Below are 24,769 nucleotides of genomic sequence, written 5' to 3'. Positions count from 1 at the left end.
CAGTGTGAGGCGTGAAGTATTCGGTAGGAGCACAGCAAATACCAGCGACTTAGGCTCCTTTAGAATTAGGGACTCGTGGGTGAACAAGGGTGGTTTTTCCGCAGCGTTCGCAGGAATTGTCCATTTGGAAATCTACCTCCTCATGGCAGGACAGGTTTAAAAGAAGAGGAAAAACAAAAAAACAGAAAAAAGAGAGAAACAGAAAAACAGGTGGAACCGATGTAAGGACGGCTAGAGCAGAGCGCGCGGAAGGCAGAACTTTCTGGGGGCGTCCAGCCCGCGCGTTTCACGCATGGTGAGCGCAGGTGGCGCCGCGGTCCCTAGGCTCCCCGGGCAAGCCGGCGGGGTGCCCAGAAGGCCACTGCTAGTCTCAACGAAGGTGAGAGGGAAGCTTTCTGCCGAAGCGAGGGAGGAGGGAGGGCAGGAAGCGGAGCCAGAGCTGGCAAAGAAAGGCTCCAATTCCCAGCCCCCCGCCCCGCGGGGCGCGGGGCGCCCGCAGCGCATGCGCGAGGCCCGGCCCCCAATTCCCCCAGCGAGGGAGGGAGGGCCCCGGCGGCCGGGAGCCTGCGAGCCGCGGCGGGACCCGAGCGCACGTAGGGGCGCGGCGGCGGCCAGGACTAACCGGGCTGCAGAGGCGGCCGTCAGGAGTGCGGGGCGCCCCGGGCGAGGGTCCAGCCGCCGGCAGGCACCAGAAGGCACAGCTGCCTCGGCCCTGGGAGGGGCCTGGCGCCCGCAGCCCCCCACGCCCAGAGAGGATGCGTGAGTTTCGCCCCGGCTCGAGGGCAGGATGTGGGAGCAGGACAAAGGCTGGGCGGCGGGGGAGGAGTTGGGGACTGCGAGCCGGTGGCCGCCGCCAGAGCCCCAGCCTTGAGCGAGCTAGCAGAGTCGGCAACTTTCTCTGCAACTTTTGGAAAAGGGAAGATAAAAATTCTGCAAGTTGTTGCACAGCTCCATATCGCCCCGTGTCCGGCGAGCTGAGGGGAGAGGGCACCGAAGCCTTCCCCAGACGGGAGGCTACCGCCCGCTCCTCAGAGCGGCGCAGGAGGGGGCGCCCGCCCGGGCCCGGGGCTAGGGGCGAGCGAGGATAGGGACACAGGGGGTCGGAGCCGGGAGCACGCTCCGGCCGCTGAAGTTGCCCCTGTCCACGCAGGGTGCGCCCTGAGAGCCCGGTAGCCTCGGATCGCGGCGCTGCGTACGCGATGATGGATGAGCCGTGGTGGGAAGGGCGCGTCGCCTCGGACGTCCACTGCACCCTGCGCGAGAAGGTCAGTCCCTCCCTGCCCTTGTCACTCGCAGGACTGGGTAGTCTCCTTCAGTCTCGACTTCGTGTTCTCAGGTCGCCCGCGTGGGAACTCAGAACTCCCGGGTGCCTTTCTTTCCTCCTACCCTTTACCTTCTCTCGAGTGTCTGGGTGGAATTGGGGTTCGGGGGTTAGAGACGAGAGATTGGAGAGATTGAAGTTGATTTTTTTTATTAGGAGCTCACAGCTCTGGGCCAACTAGTCAGAGATAGCCACTGTACCTCTAAGGCAGTGTTTCCTATAGTATTGCCACCCTAGATTATTTTAAACCATACGTGAATGGGTCTTTTAAAAATATTGTGCATTTATTCTCATGTGTAATTTAAAAATGTGTATATGCCTAACAAGCTCTGCATTTGCGATTTTCCATTTATTGTAATAATTATATAGCAGTTTCTCTTAAAACAAATTTATTTTGAGTAAAAGTAGTGACTTTTTATATATTTTGTATAAAGATGAGTGGTAGTACAGGGAATACATGGTTATGGCTAAATACATGTATCTGTGTATATATCTGGAATGGGACCGAATGAAATGTAAGGAACACCAGTGTAATTGAAAGAGGCTACAAAACTGGGAGGCTGAGGGATGAAAACAAAAACTCCCCTGCGGGTTTGCCTCCTGTGGCAGAAGGTGGGTGGCAGCAACTGAAATGTGATCTGTGCACACCCCTCCCCTCGAAGAGAGAAGAGCTGAGGGGCACTGGGAAGGTGGAAGAGTCCAGGTGGGCTGGAGGCATGGCCTGTGTGTCTTGCCTCCAGCCCTCCGGCTGAGCCTGGCAAGGGGTGGTTTGGGGAACAGGTGTGAAGTAGGAAGTGGATTGGTTTCCTAGGGCTGCCATTGTGAAGGACCACAAACTGGAGGGCTTAAAGCAGCAGAAATTTATTTCTGCTCTGGAAGCTGAAGATCCCAGATCAAGGTGTTAGCAGGGCCGGGACTCTCAAAAGGCTCTAGAGGAGGATCTTTGCTTCTTCCTTCTTAGGTTTGCTGGTGCTTGGTCATCCTTTGTCATCCTTGGCTTGTAGGTACATCATTCCAGTCTCTGCCTCCACTGTCATGTGATTCTGTCTGTGTGTCTGTCTGTCTTCTCTTCTTTCAAGGATACGCAGTCATTGGAGTAGAACCCACCCTAATCCAATGTGATGTCATCATAATTTAATTATACCTGAAAAAACTCCATTTCCAAGTAAGGTCACATTCTGAAGTTTCAGAGTGACAGATATCAGATTTGGGGGGACACTACTGAGCCCAAGACAGGGAGGAAAAGGTCTTCCTAGTGCGGTACTCGAGTTCCCATGCAGGTCTCACAGTCAGTGCGTTTGTACCGAGTGTCTGGAGGAGCCCTGCTTAAATAAAGGGTCTCCGGCTCCTTAGTGTTTGGTCCTCGTTGAGTAGCTGTCTTCCAGTCAGATTAATGCTGTTTTCTTTTCTTTCTGCACCTGCTGACCTGTCTCCGTCCTGCATTGCTCAGCAAGGCCGTAGCTTTTCTCTGTTCCCTTGGTCTTCTTCCCAGAACAGAGTGGCCAAGGTGTAGTACATTCTAGGCATCTGGACAAGAGGAAATCTTGTAGTACATTCTAGGCCTCTGGACAGGAAGCTTTTCTCTGTTCCCTTGCTCTTCCCAGAACGGAGTGGCCAAGGTGTAGAACATTCTAGGCATCTGGACAAGTCTTGTTGGTTCAGTTGAAATATAAGGGAAGTGGTAGGGGGATGTGGACCAGGCAGTATGGTTCTGGTCCTTTTCTGGAGGTAATGGCTGAATGGAGTTAGGACTGCCGTGGGAATTGGGCTTCCTTGTTAATCAATCATAGGCTCAAATGTTGTCGTTTCTGCTCATAGCTTAGGAGGAACGACTTCGACCTGGTTTGCCCCTTTCTAGAAGGAAGGATTTCTGGGAGCAATAAATGCCATTTGTTTAGTTACCTGAGAATGCCCAACCTTTATATAAGAGAGGTTGTCCTAAGTGTTCCTTCAGCTGCTCAAAGAAGCAGGAAAGGCAGTTCTCCATTAACTGCTTTAGCTATGTCATAGTGTCATATGAGTTTACTATTGGGCTGCCCACCTGGAAGACAAGATGGGTTTGTCCCAGAAATAGAAAGCTCACCCAAGGACTGATGTCCAAGGTCAAACTTGACTTAAAGCTGGCCATATTAGGGCAAATCCTAAGTTTCTTTGGTTATAATGCCCCATCTCCTCAAAATACTGCTAATTGCTCTTCTTTATTTCCTCTCCCTCTTCAAAGAAGAAAATGCTTCTGGCCGGGTGCGGTGGCTCAAGCCTGTAATCCCAGCACTTTGGGAGGCCGAGGCGGGTGGATCACGAGGTCAAGAGATCAAGACCATCCTGATCAACATGGTGAAACCCCATCTCTACTAAAATTACAAAAAATTAGCTGGTCATGGTGGTGCGCACCTGTAATCCCAGCTACTCAGGAGGCTGAGGCAGGAGAATTGCCTGAACCCAGGAGGCGGAGGTTGCGGTGAGCCGAGATCGCGCCATTGCACTCCAGCCTGGGTAACGAGCGAAACTCCGTCTCAAAAAAAAAAAAGAAAATGCTTCTTCAAAAATTTGGCTTCATGGAGTTTGGCAAGAAGAGCCAAGACTAGGGGAACTTAGTAGCCAAACTGGCCTCGCCTTTCTTGAGGAATGAGGGCTGTCCTTCTGTTTTACCCAGACAGGGTAAATTTTATTTTAATCAAATATCTACTCTCATAATGTGTTTCTAACACTATAGAACAACTTTATAAGTGCCTGGCACACAGTAGACACTCTTTGTTGCATGTTGCCAGGTGAATACAAAGCATGTTTACATATATGCTGTGTAACTGTTACTATAGAACCACAAGCAGTTATCCTCACGTGACCCACACAGGAGGTGAAGCTGAGATCACTGAGACAGTGGGAGCCCCGCTTTGTCAGATATGAGATTCCAGTTGAGCATCATACTACAGGATATTAAAAACTTGACACCATGGAAACAAGTCTTGGTATTGCCTGCACGCTAGTGATGGAAGTGAAACCCTGAGCTGCTCATTCAACTTCTCTAAATCTGGCCCCTATCGTCCATTCTTCCCAGAATAGCCAGAATTTAGATTGTATCATTCTCTGCTTAAAGACCTCCAATGTCAGGCGGGGCACGGTGACTCACGCCTGTAATCCCAGCACTTTGGGAGGCCGAGGTGGGTGGATCACGAGGTGAAGAGATTGAGACCATCCTGGTCAACATGGTGAAACCCCGTCTCTACTAAAAATACGAAAACTTAGCTGAGCATGGTGGCGTGTGCCTGTAAGCCCAGCTACTCCGGAGGCCGAGGCAGGAGAATTGCCTGAACCCAGGAGGCGGAGGTTGTGGTAAGCCGAGATCACGCCATTGCACTCCAGCCTGGGTAACGAGCAAAATTCCGCCTCAAAAAAAAAAAAAAAAGACCTCCAATGTCACCCACTGCACTTACAATAAAATTCCCAGTCCTTACTGCTGCTTGGAATACCCAGCAGTCTGGCTCTGATCTGCTCTCTGACCTTGTCTCCTACCCACTCCTAGCCCCCACCCTCCATTCCATTGCTCTTGAGCCACACCTCTTTTCTGTTACTGGAATAAGTCAAGCTTGTTCACATCTCAGGGCCTTTGCACTGGCTGTTTCCTCTATTTGGATTCTGTGTTTCTCAGACTGACACATGGTTGCTTGCCTCCCTTAATCTATTACTGCCTCTCCATGTCACTCTACTAAATCACCTTGTTTTTCTCTTCCTAGCATTGACTGGGGTCTGAAGTTATTTTTTGTTTGCTGCCCTTCTTCCCACACTAGAATATATGCTGCATGAGAAGAGGCCTGCGTCTGCCTTGTTCTGTGCTGGGGTCTCTCGGTGCCTTGAACACCGCCTCCCAATGTGTATGGAATGGCAAGGAGAATAAGTCAGTCTTTGCTTTTCTGTTCTGTAAGCTGGGAGAAATGTTTTACAGCAATTTGGGAGGCCGACGCGGGTGGATCACGAGATCGGAAGATCAAGATCATCCTGGCTAACATGGTGAAACCCTGTCTCTACTAGAAATATAAAAATTAACTGGGCATGGTGGCGTGTACCTGTAATTCCGCTACTCTGGAGGCTGAGGTAGGAGAATGGCTTGAACCAGGGAGTTGGAGGTTGCAGTGAGCTGAGGTTGTGCCACTGCACTCCAGCCTCGCGACAGAGCAAGACTCCATCTCAAAAAAAAAAAAAAAAAAAAGGACAGTGTGAGATGCGTGGTGGGTTCTTGGCAGGCATTGTGCCTCTCCACCTGGGGTTGCTGCAAGACACTCGTAGCCCGTTCACATAGTGCTGCTCGGAGTAAGGCTTAGAGTTTGTGACCACCCTCCAGAGGGTCCACAGATGTTATAGGTAATCCTTGTAAGATAGGCACTGTTAGTCCATTGGACCATTGGTCCTGTGATGGGATTGAAGTCAGGAGAGGGAGGAGTTTGCCAAACATTATGTGTCTGTTGAGGGCTGAGACCCAGGAGTGAGACCCCATTGGCAAGGCCCTCTACCAACCTGGCATTCCGATGGGTGAGTGTGGGGAGTTGAACCCTCCTCCTGCCCAAATTGCTCTGGAGAAATCTCTCCCTCTCCTTTCTGTAGCCACCTTTATCCCATGCTCAGCCCTTCAATTCCTCCTTGGATCCTCCTTCCTGTCCCTGTTTCATCTGCAGAAGCTCACCTAGTACCCGCTCCCTTCAGCTCCTCTCCTCTGACCTTTCTGCTGGGGATGGGGGTGCCAAGCAGTACAGGAATGTGGGGTTTCTTACCTGCTACCTGGCTGCCCCTTGACTGTCTTCTCTGAACCAAAAGGAGGAGCAGATTGTCACCAGGCTGGAGTCACCAGTGAGGAGGCTGTTAGTGGTGTTTTTCTGGTGACCAAGTCTGTGCCAGGTCTGTCCAGACTAAAACTCGGGGCCACTTGTTTTTTTCTTGAAAGATGCATCCACCTAAGTTTAAAATTAATAAGGTATTGAATCCAAGAACTAATAGATTTTGGTGAGTTCTAGTTATACATGATGGAATGAGGGCATTGAATGGTACGCAGCTTGAAGGGCATGTTCCTTGTCCCTCAAGCCTTTCCTTTGCCATGTGTCCTGGCCCTGACCCCAGCCTCATCCTTGATTCTTTCACCATCTTTGTCACCCTGTGTGGTGACTTGTCCTACCCACTAGACTGTGAGCTCCTTGCAGGTATGAGGTGTACCTTGTTACCTTGGCATTCCCAAACCAGTGTCTGAGTCAGAGGGGGACCTTGGGGTGTCCCCACCTCACCTGATGCAGGCACAGGCATTGTGAGTGCACAAAAGAGTGAGACAGCCCCAAATGGACTCTTCTGGGAAATGTTGAATGAATGCTTGTGCAGGAACGCTTCCTGGGAATCCTTCATCATGTCTTTGGCATCTGCCAGGAGATGTCCCTGGCCCGCCCGGTACAGTCTTTGCATGTGTGGCCACAGCATTGGCTGTGGTGCCCAGCACAGGATCTGGTTGCTGGGAGACGCTGCCCCAGCTTCCTACAGACCTGCATGTTCTCCTGTCAGATAACATGGGGCAGGAAGTTAGAAAAACAGTTATCCAGGCCGGGCATGGTGGCTCACGCCTGTAATCCCAGCACTATGGGAAGCTGAGGAGGGCGGATCATGAGGTCAGGAGTTCAAGACCAGCTGGGCCAACATGCTAAAAACCCATCTTTACTAAAAATACAAAAATTAGCCGGGTGTGGTGGTGCACGCCTGTAGTCCCGGCTACTCAGGAGGCTGTGGCAGGAGAATCACTTGAACCTGGGAAGCAGAGGTTTCAGTGAGCCAAGATCGTGCCACTGCACTCCAGCCTAAGCCTGGGTGACATAGCAAGACTCCGTCTCAAAAAAAAAAGAAAAGCAGTTACTCACAAGAGCAGATTTACTGGCCTGGACCAAAGTACAGCTTAAGGATCTTAGAAAAATAACTGCAGGTTGAGCCTAGATAACAGAAATCTAGATAATTCCTCCCACACTTCTAACAGGAGGTCCCATTTTTCTTCCTGAATTTTCTGAGTAGCAAAGTCGATCGAACTTGCACTTGTCTCCTTTTGATTTATGTCCATTTTACACATAATCTTCACTTTCCAGTTAGAAGGAAGTAGTTATGTTAGTAAGCAAAGACAGACACCCACTGTCACTCAAGGCTTCTGGAGTATGTAGAAGACCTTCTGAATATAGGGATTTCTGGAGTTCTTGGGGGAAAAAAATCTCCCTCCCAAAGCCATGTTTATAAGCTCTGCTTGACATGACCTGGTAGCTTTATCTTCCTGGGACCGGGGAGTCGGGCACTAGGGGCTCCCTCCTGCTCCTCCACTGGGTGTTTACCTTCTCCCAGGGTGGGAGTCATGTGACACCTTAGGGTCTTCTCTTATCCTGCGCAGACTTGAGATTTGCAGAGCAACCAGCCACCTAATGCGTTTTTCCCATTTCCGCCTGTAATCCCAGCTACTCAGGAGGCTGAGTTGGAGAATTGCCTGAACCCAGGAGGCGGAGGTTGCGGTGAGCCGAGATCGCGCCATTGCACTCCAGCCTGGGTAACAAGAGCGAAACTCCGTATCAAAAAAAAAAAAGATGTTTGATTTGTGACTGAATCTGTGCAAAGATCTTCCCAAACATGAACGGCAAACGTTTTGTTTAAGGGTGATAATGTTAGTAGCTACTATTTATTGAGCACGTTCTAGATTTCAGGCAGTATGCCAACATGTCCCGTATATTATCTCATTTACGCCTCACTTTGGCCCTAGTGCTGGGATTAGCCCCAGTTTACAGATGAGAAACTGCAAGGCTTCGAAGATTAAGTGTCTGAGATGAAACCACGGATTGTATCAAGGCTTGAACATAAATTCATTTTTAAATATTCATTTCAACAAAAAATGGAAATACAAAGCAGGAGAAAATTGAGGTTCTGTCAACCACGACGCTACAGGCTCTTGTGTTTTAGTTTGTTTTTTGGTAGTCTCTAAGGGATGCGCTCTCTCCAAACTATCCTGAAAAGCTAGCCTCTGTGGGCGCGGGTCTTGCTCTGGGCATTGGAAAGGGGGGATGAGTAGGTGAAGGTCGCCTTTATTTGGCCCTGGCGGGTGGCCATACCTGGCCCTCACCTGTGTGTGGTGCCTCTCCCCTCTACGTGATTTGGCCTCTGCCATTGCCTGTCCCTAACTTGCCAGGGAAAAGGACACCTGAGGGCTGGGTAGTGGTAGAATTTCATTCTGGCTTCGTCCTCAGCCCCTGCAGCAAAACCGCATCATTTTTAGTGACCCCTAAAGCTTGCATACCCTTTTCTTTCAACATCAGTATTTTTTTCTCACTCCTTCCCCTAAATTCCTCAAATTTCCCCACTTCAGGGCTCAACATCTGTCTCCTTATAGAAAGCAGTGACCAAGGTCCATACTCAACACAGAGCTCAAGGATTTGGGTAGGTCATCCTCCACTTGGTTGTCCTATTCCCTTCCCCTCCTTTTGGGTTTCTGCATCCCCCAAAGGGAAGTTCTCCCCAAATCGCAAGATGCTCCCAGATCTACCAATAAGAAAGTGTTCCAAACTCTGGTGGTGGGATGTGTCTGCCCGGCTTAGTTACAGGACTGTGTCATTCAAATCTTTCAAATTCAAACGCTGGCCTTGACAAGCTCCTTCCTTCTCTAATGATAGGGCTGTCTCATGGTTGTGGTCTTCAAGCGAGACCCTAAGCAGTCTGCCCTCATGACCCCTTCCTGGAGATGAAGGTGTGGGGGCTCTTAGAATAAGGAGAAGTTTCCTGCAGTGTAACCTGCAGAGGTGATTCAAGCTGCCTTAGAAGGTGTATACAGAGGATGGAAGATGGATTGTGAAGAACTGAAAACCACAAATGAGGTTGGGGGACAGGATGGGCTGCCATTCAGGATAGTGTCTAGCTTTGAGACTGACTGCAATGTTTCACCCGGATTCTGGAGAAGCTGGTGACAAAACTGAACCAGAACTTGGCGTTGTCACTTGAGGTCTTAGAATACCACAATTCTCAGTGTGCACAATACCCAGTCAGGACATGGTCTCAGGGCACCTTATTGTGACAGAAGCAAATTACCTTCGAAGGTTTCCTTTCCTCTGCAAAACGAGGACAGCAATCCCTGCCCCACCTGCCACCCAGGTATCCCAGGGAGAAAATGGATGTGGGTATACCCCATCAATCTCCGGGGCCTTCAGATTGTGGGATGGGCAAGGGACTTGGCTGGGCACCCTGGTTGGCTGGGGAAGCCTGTGCTGTCTAAGGGAGGGGAGGACATTTAAGTCTTAGAGCTGGCCCTGTGCCCTTGCCCTTGACGACTTCTTTGTCTTCGCAAATCACAGAGTCCCTCGGGTAAAGGGAGTGCAGCCAACAATTCTTTAGTGTGTCTGAGCACCTGGCAGAAAGAGGTGACACTGTGACTCTGCTGTTCTCTTTCTCCTATTCTTTTTTTTTTTTTTTTTTAGATATTACACACACACACACACACACACACACATTTGTTTAGGAAATGACAAAAACGAATACAAGCAAACAAAAGAAAGTAAAATTCCCCTCACAATCCTACCACTCGGAAACAAACTCTGTTGACATTTAGGTGTGTTTTTTTCTGTGCGTGTCATCGCAATCCATTTTTATTTTGAATTTTTTTTTGTTTTTTAAGTAAAAATGGAAAATACTGGCCAGGTGCAGTGGCTCATGCCTGTAATCCCAGCACTGTGGGAGGCTGAGGCGGAAGGATCACTTGAGGTCAGGAGTTTGAGACCAACCTGGCCAACATGGTGAAACCGTGTCTCTACTAGAAATACAAAAATTAGCTGGGCATGGTAGCACACGCCTGTGATCACAGCTACTTGGAAGGCTGAGGCAGGAGAATCACTTGAACCTGGGAGGCAGAGGCTGCAGTGAGCCAAGATCAGGCCACTGTACTCCAGCCTGGGCGACGGAGAGAGACTCTGCCTCAAAAAAAAAAAAAAAAGGCATAGGACATTGCCATCAACCTAGAAAGTTCCTCATCAGTCCCATCCTGCCCCTAGCCTCAGGCAATCACTGATCTGCTTTTTGTCCTTAAAACTTAATTGGTCTTTTCTAGCGTTTCCTGTAAATGGAGTTATATATATGTACTCCTTTCTGCCTGCCTTTTTTTTAATGTAATGCAATGCTTTTGAGATTCATCCATGTCATTGTGTCTATCAGGAGTTTATTTCTTTTTATTGCTGATTACTATTCCATTTTATGTCTATAACAATTTGTTGATCCATTTCCCCACTGAATGCCTCTTTGGGTTGTTTCTAGTGTACCATTTGATTTTATATAGCACTGCTGTGGTGATCTATAAGTAGGCTCAGGAATAAGTTCCTAAAATGGACGCTCTGATCACAGGGTATGATTTTAAGAACCTTGCATCTCACCAGTTAATAAATTTCCACAAGATTGCACCAGTATACTTCCACTGGTGGTATGAAAGAATGCCTGCTTCCCAGCAACTCTGCTAACCCTGTATTTTCCCCTTAAAAAAAATTAGTACCATTTGGATAGATTTAAATGGTCTCTGAATGGCTGTGTTTAAAAGGACCAGGAGCTGGGCATGGTGGCATGCACCTATAGTCCCATCTACTAGAGAAATTGAAGTAGGAGGATCACTTGGGACCAGGAATTCGAGGTTGCAGGGTGCTATGATCATGCCAGAATGAGACCCCTATCTCTCTCTTTTTTTTTTTTTTTTTTTAAAGAGTGGGTGAATCCAGCAGCACATCAAAAAGCTTATTCACCACGATCAAGTCAGCTTCATCCCTGGGATGCAAGGCTGGTTCAACGTAAGCAAATCACTAAACATAATCCATCAAGTAAACAGAACCAAAGACAGAAAACATATGATTATCTCAATAGATGTAGAAAAGGCCTTCGACAGCCTGGGCGTGGTGGCTCACACCTGTAATTTAAGCACTTTGGGAGGCCGAGGCAGGCAGACCATGAGGTCAGGAGTTCGAGACCAGCCTGACCAACATGGAGAAACCCCATCTCTAATAAAAATACAAAAATTAGCTGGGTGTGCTGGCGTGCGCCTGTAATCCCAACTACTCAGGAGGCTGAGGCAGGAGAATCGCTTGAACTCCAAAGGTGGAGGTTGCAGTGAGCCGAGATCGTGCCATTGCACTCTAGCCTAGACAACAGAGTGAGACTCCATCTCAAAATAAATACATAAATAAAAAGGAAAGGACTTTGACAAAATTCAACAGCCCTTCATGCTAAAAGCTCTCAATAAACTAGGTATTGATGAAACATATCTCAAAATAGTAAGAGCTATTTATGACAAACCGACAAACCCACAGCCAATGTCATACTGAATGGGCAAAAACTGAAAGTAAGCATTCTCTTTGAAAACCAGCACAAGACAGGGATGCCTCTCTCACCACTCCTATTCAACATAGGATTGGAAGTTCTGGCCAGGGCAATCATGCAAGAGAAAGAAATAAAGGGTATTCAGTTAGGAAAACAGGATGTCAAATTGTCTCTACTTGCAGATGACATGACTGTATATTTAGAAAACCCCATCGTCTCAGCCCAAAATCTCCTTAAGCTGATAAGCAACCTCAGCAAAGTCTCAGGATACAAATCAATGTGTAAAAATCACAAGCATTCCTATAACAGACAAACAGAGCCAAACCATGAGTGAACGCCCATTTACAATTGCTACAAAGAGAATAAAATACTTGGGAATGCAACTTACAAGGGATGTTAAGGACCTCTTCGAGGAGAACTATGAACCACTGCTCAAGGAAATAAGAGGGTACACAAACTAATGGAAAAACATTCCATACTCATGGTTAGGAAGAATCGATATCGTGAAAATGGCCATACTGCCCAAAGTAATTTATAGATTCAATGCTGTCCCCATCAAGCTACCATTGCCTTTCTTCACAGAATTGGAAAAAACTACTTTAAATTTCATATGGAGCCAAAAAAGAGCCTGTATAGCCAAGACAGTCCTAAGCAAAAAGAACAAAGCTGGAGGCATCACGCTACGTGACTTCAAACATATGAAAAAACTGCTCATCTTCACTGGTGATTAGAGAAATGCAAATCAAAACCACATTGAGATACCATCTCACGCCAGTTAGAATGGCGATCATTAAAAAGTCAAGAAGCAACAGATGCTGGAGATGATGTGGAGAAATAGGAAGACTTTTACACTGTTGGTGGGAGTGTAAATTAGTTCAACCATTGTGGAAGACAGTGTGGTGATTCCTCAAGGATCTAGAAATAGAAATTCCATTTGACCCAGCAATCCCATTACTGGGTATATAGCCATAGGATTATAAATCATTCTACTATGAAGACACATGCACACAGATGCTTATTGTGGCACTGTTCACAATAGCAAAGACTTAGAACCAACCCAAATGCCCATCAATGATAGACTAGATAAAGAAAATGTGACACATAGACAGCATGGAATACTACGCAGCCATAAAAAGTGATGAGTTGATGTTGTTTGCAGGGACATGGATGAAGCTGGAAACCATCATTCTCAGCAAACTAACACAAGAACAGAAAACCAAACACTACATGTTCTCACTCATAAATGGGTGTTGAACAATGAGAACACATGGACACGGAGGGGAACATCACATATCAGGGCCTGTTAGGGGGCAGGGAACTAGGGGAGGGATAGCATTAGGAGAAATACCTAATGTAGATGACAAGTTGATGGGTGCATCAAACCATCATGGCATGTGTATACCTATGTAACAAACCTGCACTTTCTGCACATGTACCCCAGAACTTAAAGTATAATAATAAAAAAAAACTAAATAAATAAATAGAATAAGAACCCAAAGTGGGAAAATGACTAAAGCAGGGGTATCCAGTATTTTGGCTTTCCTGGGCCACACTGGAAGAAGAATTGCCTAGCTTATACTAACACTAATAATAACTGATGAGAAAAAAAAAAATCACAAAAATACCTCATAATGTTTTAAGAAAGTTGATGAATTTGTGTTGGCCACATTCAAAGCTGTCCTGGGCAGCATGTGGCCTATGGGCTGTGGGTTGGACAAGTTTGTGCTAGAGGATGGCAAGGCGAAAGGGAGCTCTGAATCCTTTAGGTTGCATGGAGCCCCGTCTGCAGCACGGAACTGGCCTGAGACCTGCATCGGGCTGGGTGAGGGCTGTTAAGTTGACCCGTCTGGAAAACTCCTCCAGCTCCCTGTTAGCCCCCACATTGCAGTGTGTGCTGTGATTGCTAACTGGATCCTTCAGAGGCAGAATTTGAATCATCCTGAGACACTGAGTGTCTTGTAGGTCCCTGGAGCAGATGGTTCCAGGGCCTGGGCATTCTTGTGATAGGAATACCCATGCCATGACACCAGCTGCTAAGTCTGGAAGTGGTCATCAAGTGATTTATTTGGGAGGGTTGGAGGGACATGAGGAGGAAGGAGAGGATGTCATTCAGAGCAGAAGATCAGGAATTGGATAGAGTCAGTTATTGCAAAGCAAAGTTGGAAAGAACTTCAACGCACATCGGAAGGAAATTGGCCATACTGTGGTCCATCCATGCATGAAAATACGGTGCAGTCTTTAGATGTGATGTGGTAGAAAGCCATGGTGTGCAATGGACTTTTCTGATCATTGTAAAAAGTCCAGGCAATTCAGAGCACTTCTGACTCTTTAGAGTGAACCGCTGTTTTTTCCTTACCTTTTTGTTATGGAAATTTTTTTAAAATACACACATGTGGAAGGAACAGGAGAATGAGTCCCCACATACCTTCCACCCAGCTTCATCACCTGTTTCATCTGTTCCCCAGTGTGTCATTTTACCTGTAAATACAGCTACCTGATAAGGGCTTTTTTTTTTTTAACAACTATGTCATTTTCACACCTAAAAAAGTACCAATAATTCATTAATATCTTCTGTTGTCCATTCCTCTGTAGTCTCAGAAATGTTTTTATAGTTGGTTTGTTCACATCATAATCCAGATAAGGTCCATGCATTACATTTTTTTAAAAATTTTTCTTAAACTGGGCATGACAGATGATTCCTATAATCCCAGCATTTTGGGAGGCCAAGGCAGGGGGATCCATTGAGCTGAAGAGTTTGAGACCAGCCTGAGCAACATGGCAAGCCCCTGTCTCTACAAAAAAAAAATGAAATATTAGCTAGGCATGGTGGCACACACCTGTAATCCCAAGCACTTGGAAGGCTGTGGTGGGAGGATTGCTTGAGCATGGAGGTCTGGGCTGCGGTGAGCTGTGTACATGCCACTGCATTCTATCCTGGGCGACAGAACAAGACTCTGTCTCAAAAAGTAAATAAATATAAAATACATAAATGTTCTCAAGTCTTTTATTCTCTAATGGTCCCCTCCCCTGCCTGAAAATATTTTTTTCATACTATTGATTTTCAGAGAAAACAGTCCTGATAGTTGTCCTGATAAATGTCCTCTATTCTGGATTTGACCTGTTACCGCCTCATGCTGTCCTTTAACTTGAATTCATTGTTGGCAGATCGGTTTCTACACTTCCCTACTCGTGTGAGATTATAATATGCTTTAACATACCTGTTTTCTAGCCATAGACTCAACACCGCTTCCTCAGAGAAGCCGTCCCTGACTCCCAGACGAGGACAGGTTCACCCTTTGTGTGTTCTCCGAGCACCCTTGGCAATTCCTTCAGCACTTAGCACAATTTGTAATTATACACCTGTTTCTGTGATTGTTTGATGCCGAGCTAGCTCCCTCTCCAGACTGCAGGCCCAGGGGAGCAGGCACTGGGTCTCCCCATCTCTCAGCAGTGTCTGTGGCCTAAGAGTCCCTCCGTCAGAATGTGCCCGTCACTGACACCTGATCTGACTGAAGTCTGTGCTGTGCAGCCCACAAATTGCCTACCTGGACTTCACTGTCGAAACAGTTTTTTTTTTTTAAACAGTCTCTCTCTGTTGCCCAGGCTGGAGTGCAGTGGAACAGTCTCACTGACTGTAACATCCCCCTCCTGGATCCAAGCCATTCTTGTGCCTCAGCTTTCTGAGTAGCTGGGATCACAGCGCACCACCACGGTCGGCCTCAGCAGAGTCTTGTGGGGTAGGTCGCGTGGCTACCAGTAACTCCACCATGTGCTGGTAGAAAAATGGCATCTGAGGGGTTAAGCATTTGACCAGAGTCCCCCTTTTTTTTTTTTTTTTTTTTTTTTTTAATTTTTTATTGGATTATAGGTTTTGGGGTACATGAGCAGAGCATGCAAGACAGTTGCGTAGGTACACACATGGCAGTGTGCTTTGCTTTTCTTCTCCCCTTCACCCACATTTGGCATTTCTCCCCAGGCTATCCCTCCCCACCTCCCCCTCCCACTGGCCCTCCCCTTTTCCCCCCAATAGACCCCAGTGTTTAGTACTCCCCTTTCTGTGTCCAGAGTCCCCTTTTTAAGCAAGGCAGTTACTATTTTGCGGCTCTGTTGTCACCTCCCCACCCCGCCCCGCTTCGACAAGGCACACATGGAGCAGGTATTTGCAATGCAGCCTCCAAGATGGTGATGGTGTAACGTGGACTTCCCCTCAGCAGAGCTGACACCCTGGGCAGCCACCAAGCTAGGTGAGAAGGCGGGGGCCAGTGGAGCAAAGCTGTTAACTCAGCTTTGAAATTTCTCTTTGGCCTCTCCTTTTGTGTTAACTTTTGGTTTTGAAATCATTTCAAAGTTGGAGAAGAGTTGCAAGCATAATGTGCAGTTCTGTGAGCATTTAAACACCTTTGCCCTGGCATTCTTTTTCTCTGTGTGTGTCTTTTCCTGAACTAAGTTGCAGAAATAATGCCCCATTATCCCTTGATAGTTCAGGGTTTATTTCTCCTGTTTTGTTTTTTTTTTTTAAACAGAGACGAGATCTCATTATGTTGCCCAGGCTGTCTCTTAGGTTCAAGAGATCCTCCCACCTTGGCCTCCCAAAGTGCTGGAATTACAGGTGTGAGCCACTGCACCCAGCCATGGTTACTTTTAAAATTGGCTATGAAGTGGCTTCTGTGGGAATTTTTGTCAGATCACTAGGGACATCTTCCCAGGCATCCAGGACCTCCCTGAGCATTGTTTTAGGAGGAGGGGATTCAGCATTCTGGTTAGGAAGGAAGAAGCCAAACGGCCGCTGATGGGCTTTGCTGGCCTCAACTGTGGGGAAGGTAGCACTGATTTCCTGGGGCCGTCTCCTTGGCTTGGTTGTCAAACAGGGCCCAGGAAGCAGCGGCTGTATCTAGCGGTCATTTAGTGAGCCCCATGTGTAACCTGCAAGACTTGCGGGAGACTCTGCCAGGAGAAACCATGACCCAAAATCTGCCCTGGGGCCCTTAGCATAGCTGAAGATACAGTCATATAAAACCACCTACAGCCATATGTTAATGGCCATTATGACCATTTACTGTTAGTAGTGATAGTCCACTTTTAATGGGTGCTTATCTGTGCTGAGAGCTTGAGCTTCCCTCCATTAGCTAAGTCCTCAGGCAACTCCTCCTAGTAGGTCCTATAATTATCCTCATTTTACAGATGGGACTCGCAAAGTTTAGAGAGTTACATACCTTCCCCAAGCCCACACAGCTAGTAGGCAACCCGGCTCCAAAGCTCACACCCTCACTCTACCAAAGATGGGTCCAATTGCCCAGGGAAGTCTTAAAAAGCTTCAAGGAGGAGATGTTGTTTGTGTTGGGTTGAAGGATGAGTAGAAGTTTGGCAGGCAGAGAAAAGTGTGAAGTTCATCTCTCTGCAGGGTCCAGGGAAGCTCAGCAGAGTCATGCATCAGTGGCCTGTGAGGCGTGGCTCAGTCAGTTGTGGGGAGGACTGGGAGTTGCTCCAGGAACATTGCTTTGAGGATGTGGGTCTCCCTAGTTGTTTGCACCTTATCCTGAGAACCCATGGAGAGTAATAAGAAGGATGTGGGGAGGGGAGTGCCAGCTCCCCGGAAATGCACCCTGGCCTCAGAGACTAGTTATTACAGGTATTGCAGCTGCCCCAAAGTGATGGCATCTGAACTAGGGGAGGAAGTGAGGAGGCTTGTCAGGTTTTAGACAATAGGGTCAAAAGGACCAGCCAACAGAGAGTGGAAGATTTCAAGTTTCTTGCTAGTTGGAACAAAGTAGCTTTCCTGAGCTGAGCTTGTTCAGCCTTTTCCATAGTGAACATTATTCTTGGAGGGCCGTTTCTGGAAACTGTCAGTTGAAGGACTCCCACTGCCCAGGAGGTTGAGGGAACTGACTTTCATTGGGCACCTGCTGAGTGCCAGCGACTGTTAAATGCCTCATGTGTGTTACCTGGTTTGATAATTAACGTTGCTTCAGGAAAAAAAAGGATGAGTTAAACGTACCGACCAAGGCACTGATAGTTCTTGAATATCTGTGCATGTTTATTCCTGCGTTTAACATACTGTTTGGAGCAGCCAGCTGCATGCTACACGCTGCTAGCCACCACGTAAGGGATGAACAAAAATTGTGTCATGGAGCTTTCAGTTGAGCATCAGGCTCAAGTGGAGAACTTGTAAAGCTCCATCCTCAGGAATTCCGATTCGGTAAGACAGGAAATAGAGGGTGTATTAGGTTCCTAGGGCTGCTGCGACAACGCGCCACAAACTTGGGCTTTCTCACGGTTGTGGAGACCAGAAGTCTGACATCAGAGTGTCGGCGGGCCACGCTCCCTCTGAAGGCTCTAGGAGAAGATCCTTCCCTGCTCTTCCAGCATTTGATGGCAGCTGCCATTTCATCCGTGCTCTTCCTTGGCTTATAGCCGCATCACTCTGATTTCCGCCTCCATCTTCACAAGGCCTTCTCCTCCGTGTCTGTCTTCACCTCGTCTTCCCTCTGTATGTCTCTGTCTCTGTTTGCTCTTCCTAAAAGAACATAGTACACTGGATTAACGCCCATCCTAATCCAGAATGACCTCATTTTAACTTGATTGCATCTGTAAAGACTCTGTTTTCAAAAAGGTTACATTCTGAGGTTTTGAGTAGGCAGGAGCTGTCGGGGAACACTATTCATCCCAGTACAGGGGAGGAACCCCCTTTTTAAGTAGGTCCCCAGGGATTCGGATGCATGTGGTCAACTGGCAACCCATTTGAGAAATCTTGGATTGTAGATGAGTAGGGAGGTAGAGCCACAGCAAGGGGATAGTGGTGCAGTCACCCTACTGTCCCATTTTGGGCTTCTTATTAGGGTTGAAGCTCCCAGGAGAGTCTGCAAAAGGGATCTGGAAATCGGGGCCAGGAGCTGGAGGTGTGGAGGGAAGAGCTTTGGAGCCACTCTACAGAGTGATCCAGGAGGAAAGCAGAGAGATCCAGGAATTGGATTTTTGGACTTGTGACAGAGAACCAGCATGGAGGGCACACTGGGACCTCTTCCCCTGGATAACAGAGGGCATGGGAGGATGAGGGGCACCCCAGTCCTCCACTCCAGAACGTATGGGGGATGTGGTCCTGTAGGAAGCTGGCAGAAATAAAGAATTCAGTTGAGGGGGTGCAGTGTCTTAAAAAGGCTATAAGCAGCCATTTCTGTGCATGTTATCGCAATACATTTATATTTTGGATTTTTAATTTTTTTTTAGTAAAAATGGAAAATATCAGCCAGGTGCTGTGGCTAGGGCCTATAATCCCAGCACTTTTGGAGGCCGAGATGAGTGGATCATGAGGTTAGGAGTTTGAGACCAGTCTGGACAATATAGTAAAATCCCATCTCTGCTAAAAAGATACTAAATTTAGCCAGATGTGGTGACACGCCCCTATAGTCCCAGCTACTTGGGAGGCTGAGGCAGGAGAATTGCTTGAACCCAAGATATGCCACTGCAGTCCAGCCTGGGTGACAGAGTGAAAAAAAAAGGCCATGAATGTTGTCTGTGGAGGTGTTTGGAGGTCCCAGAGCCATGGGTTGGATGGGGGGTGGCCAGTGAGGGCCATGCAGGCATGTGTGTGGTCACTGTGGATGCTCTGGCAGCTGTGGCTGAGCTTGGTACAGACTTGGCCTGGAAGGGCAGTGGCTCTGGTTCCTGGAATGAGGAGGTGTGCTTGGAGCTGGCCTGCCTGCCATCTGCCCAGGAGTAGTACAGGGGCTGGCTGTGGATGTGGTGGCGGGGTTACCTTTCACTCTGCCGGAAGGAAGCCACAGGCTGGACTTCAGCAGGAAGGGACGTTTCAGGCATTGTTGACTTCACGTGCCACCGGCCACCCTCTCAAGAATGTTGAAATAGTGTTCCCACAGAGGTGTTGATGCTTTACGGAAAATGCCTCCTTGGGCCTTATGAAGCAATCAGGGTAGACAGAGGAAGGAGGATGAGCCTCCCGCCTTGCTGGGCCTCCCAGGTCGTGCTATGTAATCCTGAGGCCTCTGAAGAACCAGGCTTTCTCCCCCCTTCCTTTGTCCCTTTACATTTGCAAGTCTCCACTTCCTGTTGGTCACCTTGGTTACACATGGTGTTTCTTCACCTCTCTGCAGCTCTTTGTTCTTAGACAAGACCCCTCTAGCTGTTGTCTCAGTCCAGGGCCTGGATTTCCCCGCTCTTGTGTTGTTGATAGCAGTGGGGAAAAGCGTGGTAGGGAGATGAGAGGAGAGCAGAGTGGTTTCTCTTGGTGGCTGGTGTTTGAGAGCAGCTCAGCCCTGCTTTACTGGACCTTGCGCTGTTTACGAAATGGTTGTCACCCTCCAAGTTGTGTTATACCCCAAGCCCTGGCCAGCTCCTCTGATACCCAAGCCCAGGATTCACCCCTCACCTGCAGTGTGGCATTGGCAATTACACTTCTGTGCCTCAGTTTCCTGGGTACTTGGGCTAGTGCTGGGCCCACCTCAGGAGGGTGGGTGTGGGGACATAGCAAATGCATGTAGCACCTGCATTAATTCTAGTTGTAAAGGAGAAGATGGTCCCATAAGAGAGAGAGAAGTGGGCATGAGTGCGCACAGAGAAACAGGATTGGACCGGTGTATGCCAACATGTGTACATACGCTCAGTGTTTTCCTACTGGTGGAATTGCTGGTGACTCTAATTCTCTTTGTGCTCCTCTGTGTTTTCTAAAATTCATATAGCGATTAAGTATTTTATAATCAGTTAAACATTATTATTATTATTTCTGAGATGAAATCTTGCTATGTTTCCCAGGCTGGAGTGCAGCTCACTGCAACCTCTGTCTCCCAGGTTCAAGCAATTCTCTTTTTTTCAGCCTCCTGAGTAGCTGGGATTACAGGCCGTGTGCCACCACACCCGGCTAATTTTTTTGTATTTTTAGTAGAGATGGGGTTTCACCATGTTGGCCAGGCTGGTCTTGAACTCCTGACCTCAGGTGATCCACCCACCTCGGTCTCCCAGAGTGCTGGGATTACAGGCATGAGCCACTCCGCCTGGCCTAAAACATTATTTTGAAAGGAAAATACAAACAAACCTAAACAATCATATGGCGCATTAAAACATAGTGTTTTGAGAGCACAGTGTCTAGAGAACAGCAGAGTCAGAAGACCCAGGTTCAGATTCACCATTTACTAACTGGGTGATCTTAAGCAAGTGACTTAATCTCTCTGAGCCATCCTTGTCTGTGATATAGGGATGCTGGTAATCTCAGAATCCTCTTCTTTAGGAAGCATATTTTGACATTGTGTGACACAGAACACATATTGAGAAATTGCCTTTGAAATGAGTGCTGGGTACATAGTTTATAATTTTTGAAGCTTCCAATCTTTGTGGGTCTATTGGAGAATTAAAGGACAAGATGCATGGAATGGAATGTCTGCCAAATTATAGAAAAAAATATATATTAAATTTTGAATATACATACATATAGATTTTCAAGATATATATATATATATATATATATATATATATATATATATATATATATATAAAACATATATGTGTTAGATTAGAGACAGGGTCTCACTCTGTCACCCAGGCTGGAGTGCAGGGGCATAATTACAGCTCACTGCAGCCTCAAACTTCTGAGTTTAAGTGATCCTTTCACCTCCACTTCCCAAGTAGTTATAACTACAGGTGCTCACCACCATGCCTGGCTAATTTTTTATCTTTCATAGAGATGAGGTCTCCCTAAATTGCCCAGGCTGGTCTTGAACTCCTGGCCTCAAGTGATCCTCCCACCTCAATCTCCCAAAGTGCTGGGATTATAGGCATGAGCCACCACGCTTGGCCTCAAGTTACATATTTTTAATGTATATCTATCTATCTATGGACAGCTATATCTATACATCTCATAAGGCTGTATAAAACTATTCGTCATAATGAGCAATTCCAAATGTTCAAGAAGACTTGCAGGGAGGTAGAGAAGCTGGAGTTGCTAAATTTTAGGGGAAAGAGAAGGCTGTGTCCTTCCTTGCCCTAAGATGGTGCATGCCTCGGTCTATCAAGTAGCAACAGAGGATTTCCAAGGAGGAAGCGGTTCAGTGTTTTTGTTTTGTTTTGTTTTTTAAAAAGACAGGGTCTTACTGTGCTGCCCAGGCTGGAGTGCAGAGGCTGTTCACGGGTGCGATTCCAGTACTGATCAGCATGGGAGTTTTGATCTGTTCCATTTCCGACCTGGGCCAGCTCACCCCTCCTTAGACAAGCTGGTGGTTCCCCACCCCTGAGAAGTCACTGTATTATATACATAAAATGTAAGGGATGGGCCCCTGGACCTCCCAAGGCAGGGTATCCAGCACTTGGCTGCCTAGGGCTTCCGTGAGCTGGAATGTGCTTTTTGTCGGCATCTCCTAGGCTCCTGATGCCATGGCCATGTGGACATTCTTACCAGGGCATTTCCACAGGTGAAAGCTGTTGTTCTTAATCTCAGCAAGCTTTTCAGTAAATCTCTAGGCTTACAATCAGCAAATTATTAGGTACCACGTCAGGGGTTTTTGCAAGTCTTGCCTTGCAGATGCACTGTAGTTTCATTTTCTCCACCGTACCAGTGCCCTGCTGCCAGCACCCTCAAGCACCTTTCCCCAGAGTCAGCTTTCTGGGATGCTGTTACTCTGCGTCCCCCATCCCTGCCAGGGAGGAGGGCAGGAATAGTGACCTGTGGATAAATTCGACCTACAGTTTCCCAAAGTTATATTAGTTTTTTGCTGAACAAATGTTTCAGGACCTCTACTGGGCTAATATAGGCTTCCTTTTAGGAAGGAGCAATGTAGTGCAATGTTTCGCCAAACTGGGGCCCACAGAACCCCTTGTTTCAGGGAGCATATCTTGAAACCGGTGTTTCACAGAACACACACTGGGAAGCATTGCCTTTGAAAAATGACTGCTAGGTGCACAGTTTATAATTTCTGAAGCTTCCATTTCTCCATAAACACTGACCTGCTTCCTCCATGGAAACCCACTGTTGTTCTTGGGTAGACTGAGGCATGTGTCACCCTAAGGCAAAGACAAAGCTTTCTCTTTCTTCTGCTGGAATCCACCTCCCTCAATTTCCTTTCTTCTTCCCTTCCTCCCTCCCTCCTTCCTCCCTCCCTCCCTCCCTCCCTCCCTCCCTTCCTTCCTTCCTTCCTTCCTTCCTTCCTTCCTTCTTTTCAAGGGATGTTTCTATGTTGCCCAGGCTGTTCTCATCAAGCTATCCTCCTGTCTCAGTCTCCCAAAGTGTTGGGATTACTGCTGTGAGTCATCCTACCTGGCCCCTGCCCTGTTTCTTGTGCCTCCTCGCTGGTCTTCATGAGTACTGGGAATTGCTCATTATGATTAAATAGTTTTATACAGTCTAAGATCAGGAACAAATCACTTTGTTTTCCCTCCTGTTCAAGTATTTGCCATTCCTGAAATTTAGAGGTTTTGGTAATTTTCAAGTGTTCCTTTTGTATCAGATATTAAGGTCATAGAGCTGAACAAGACAAGCCCAGTCCCTGCCCTCATGGTGGTTACAGTCTAGCAGGCAGGAGGACAGTAAGAACAAATGAATGAGTACATAAAAAGTCCTAGGTGCCTGGGGAGGATCTCACAGAAGCATAAGCCTGAAACATCTTTTTCAGAAGTGACTTTTAGGCTGGGCGCAGTGACTCATGCCTGTAATCCCAACACTTGGGAGGCCAAGGTGGGCGGATCACATGAGGTCGGGAGTTCAAGACCAGCCTGGCCAACATGGTGAAACCCCATCTCTACTGAAAATTACAAAAATTAGCTGGGTGTGGTGGCATGCACCTATAATCTCAGCTACTCAGGAGGCTGAGGCAGGAGAATCACTTGAATCCAGGAAGTGGAGGTTGCAGCGAGCTGAGATCGTGCCACTGCTCTCTAGCCTGGGTGACAGAGTGAGACTCCATCTCAAAAAAAAAAAAGAAGAAGAAGTGACTTTCAAGCTGAGATCTGAAGGAAGAATGGATTAATAATTAGAAGTAAAACCTCAAGGCAATTAGAAGAAAATAATGCAGTGCAGGACACTAAAGGTTAAACTGAGGACTTCACTTCCACCCATAATATAAGAAACCAAGGTGCCTGGCAGAATTTTCACAGTACACGTCACCTTCTGACCCCTCTGAGGTTAGCCTCAAAATACCTTCAGAGCCTGCGTGTGAAGAGCACGTGCTGAATTTTCCACCTGTACTCCCCCGTTTCCTGCAGCAGTGATAGTATGGGTCTCTTGGGGGCAGTCTCTGCCCTGCACATCTGGCTGTGGGCCCAGGGTCTAGAGTGACTGACTGCATTGCACCTGGCCTCACCTGCACTCCCAGGCACATGTGAGCCCAGCACAGGTATGGGAAGTGTTTGCCACTCTGCCAAGGTCAGCACCTGGGGAGGCAGGTTGGGAAGAGTAGCCAAGGACCAGGCACATACCTGGAATCGTCACAGACCTGTCCAGGCAGCCCTGCTTCCTCTCTGTCTCTCTGTGTAGCTTGGTTTGAGGTTTTATGTGGGCTGTGATTCATGAGTCCTTGGCCTTTCCCAGGGCACTTTCCCTCTCTGATAATCCTCTTTCTGCTTGAGAACTCCAAGGCAAAACTCTTGGGCAGCAAGGAGAGTGGTTTCTAAAGAGGTAACCACCTCTCCTTCCCCCAAAATGGCTCCTCTGGTCTCAGAAATGCTGGCTCACACGTCACAGTGGGGGTTTCCCACTTGGGGGCGGGGCAGTGACCCCTGCCTTGGGTTACCCTAGGGAAGGAAGCCCGGGTTAGGTAAGGGAGCCCTGAGGGGAAGGGAGGGCGTAGAGGGTCACAGGCAGAGGGAAGCTTCCCCAAAACACTTCATTTATTCAAACGTCCATTCACTCAGCCAGCAGCTACTCATTAGCCCTTACTGTGTGCCAGGGACTGAGGGTACAGCCAAGAGCAGGAGAGAAAAGCAGCTCCCTCCCTCACGGAGACCCCCTTCTCTAGGGGGTGGGAGGACGGTTCCTAAACACGCTTCAATGTCCAGTGACGGCTGGTGGTGGCTGCTGGGTAGCAGGGAGGTCAGGGATGGCCTCAGAGGAACAGTCTGAACAGGGACCTGAAGGAAGAGAAACAGCCCACATGCCCAAAATCTGGTTTTGAT

The 24,769-nt window shown here is 47.8% G+C and overlaps 1 protein-coding gene and 1 long non-coding RNA gene across 4 annotated transcripts in view; one reads left to right on the top strand and one right to left on the bottom strand.

The window, feature by feature from the left end:
• The first annotated feature begins 254 nt into the window (after window positions 1-254).
• The window catches only part of CCNJL (cyclin J like), a 66,029-nt gene continuing 41,514 nt past the window's right edge, over window positions 255-24,769 (top strand). For 2 of the 3 annotated variants that reach the window (XM_054249344.2, XM_002744114.5), the window contains exons 1-2: window positions 559-759; window positions 1,151-1,265. In XM_054249344.2, the coding sequence (XP_054105319.2) occupies window positions 1,200-1,265 (66 nt within the window). In that variant the 5' untranslated portion in view covers window positions 559-759; window positions 1,151-1,199. Of the gene's footprint in view, window positions 380-558; window positions 760-1,150; window positions 1,266-24,769 lie in introns of those variants that run through there. The other variant, XM_035284059.3, reaches the window with a different exon arrangement.
• On the bottom strand, window positions 16,151-24,120 carry LOC144580702 (uncharacterized). Its single transcript, XR_013530702.1, has 2 exons — window positions 24,074-24,120; window positions 16,151-18,173 (listed from the first exon to the last, which is right to left on the bottom strand). It is a non-coding gene; the product is annotated as an uncharacterized LOC144580702 (long non-coding RNA).

This window comes from Callithrix jacchus, chromosome 2 (genome assembly GCF_049354715.1).
Source record: "Callithrix jacchus isolate 240 chromosome 2, calJac240_pri, whole genome shotgun sequence".
Classification (NCBI taxonomy): domain Eukaryota; kingdom Metazoa; phylum Chordata; class Mammalia; order Primates; family Cebidae; genus Callithrix; species Callithrix jacchus.
Note: the sequence above shows the minus strand (reverse complement) of the source record. Positions and strands in the feature narration are given on the sequence as shown.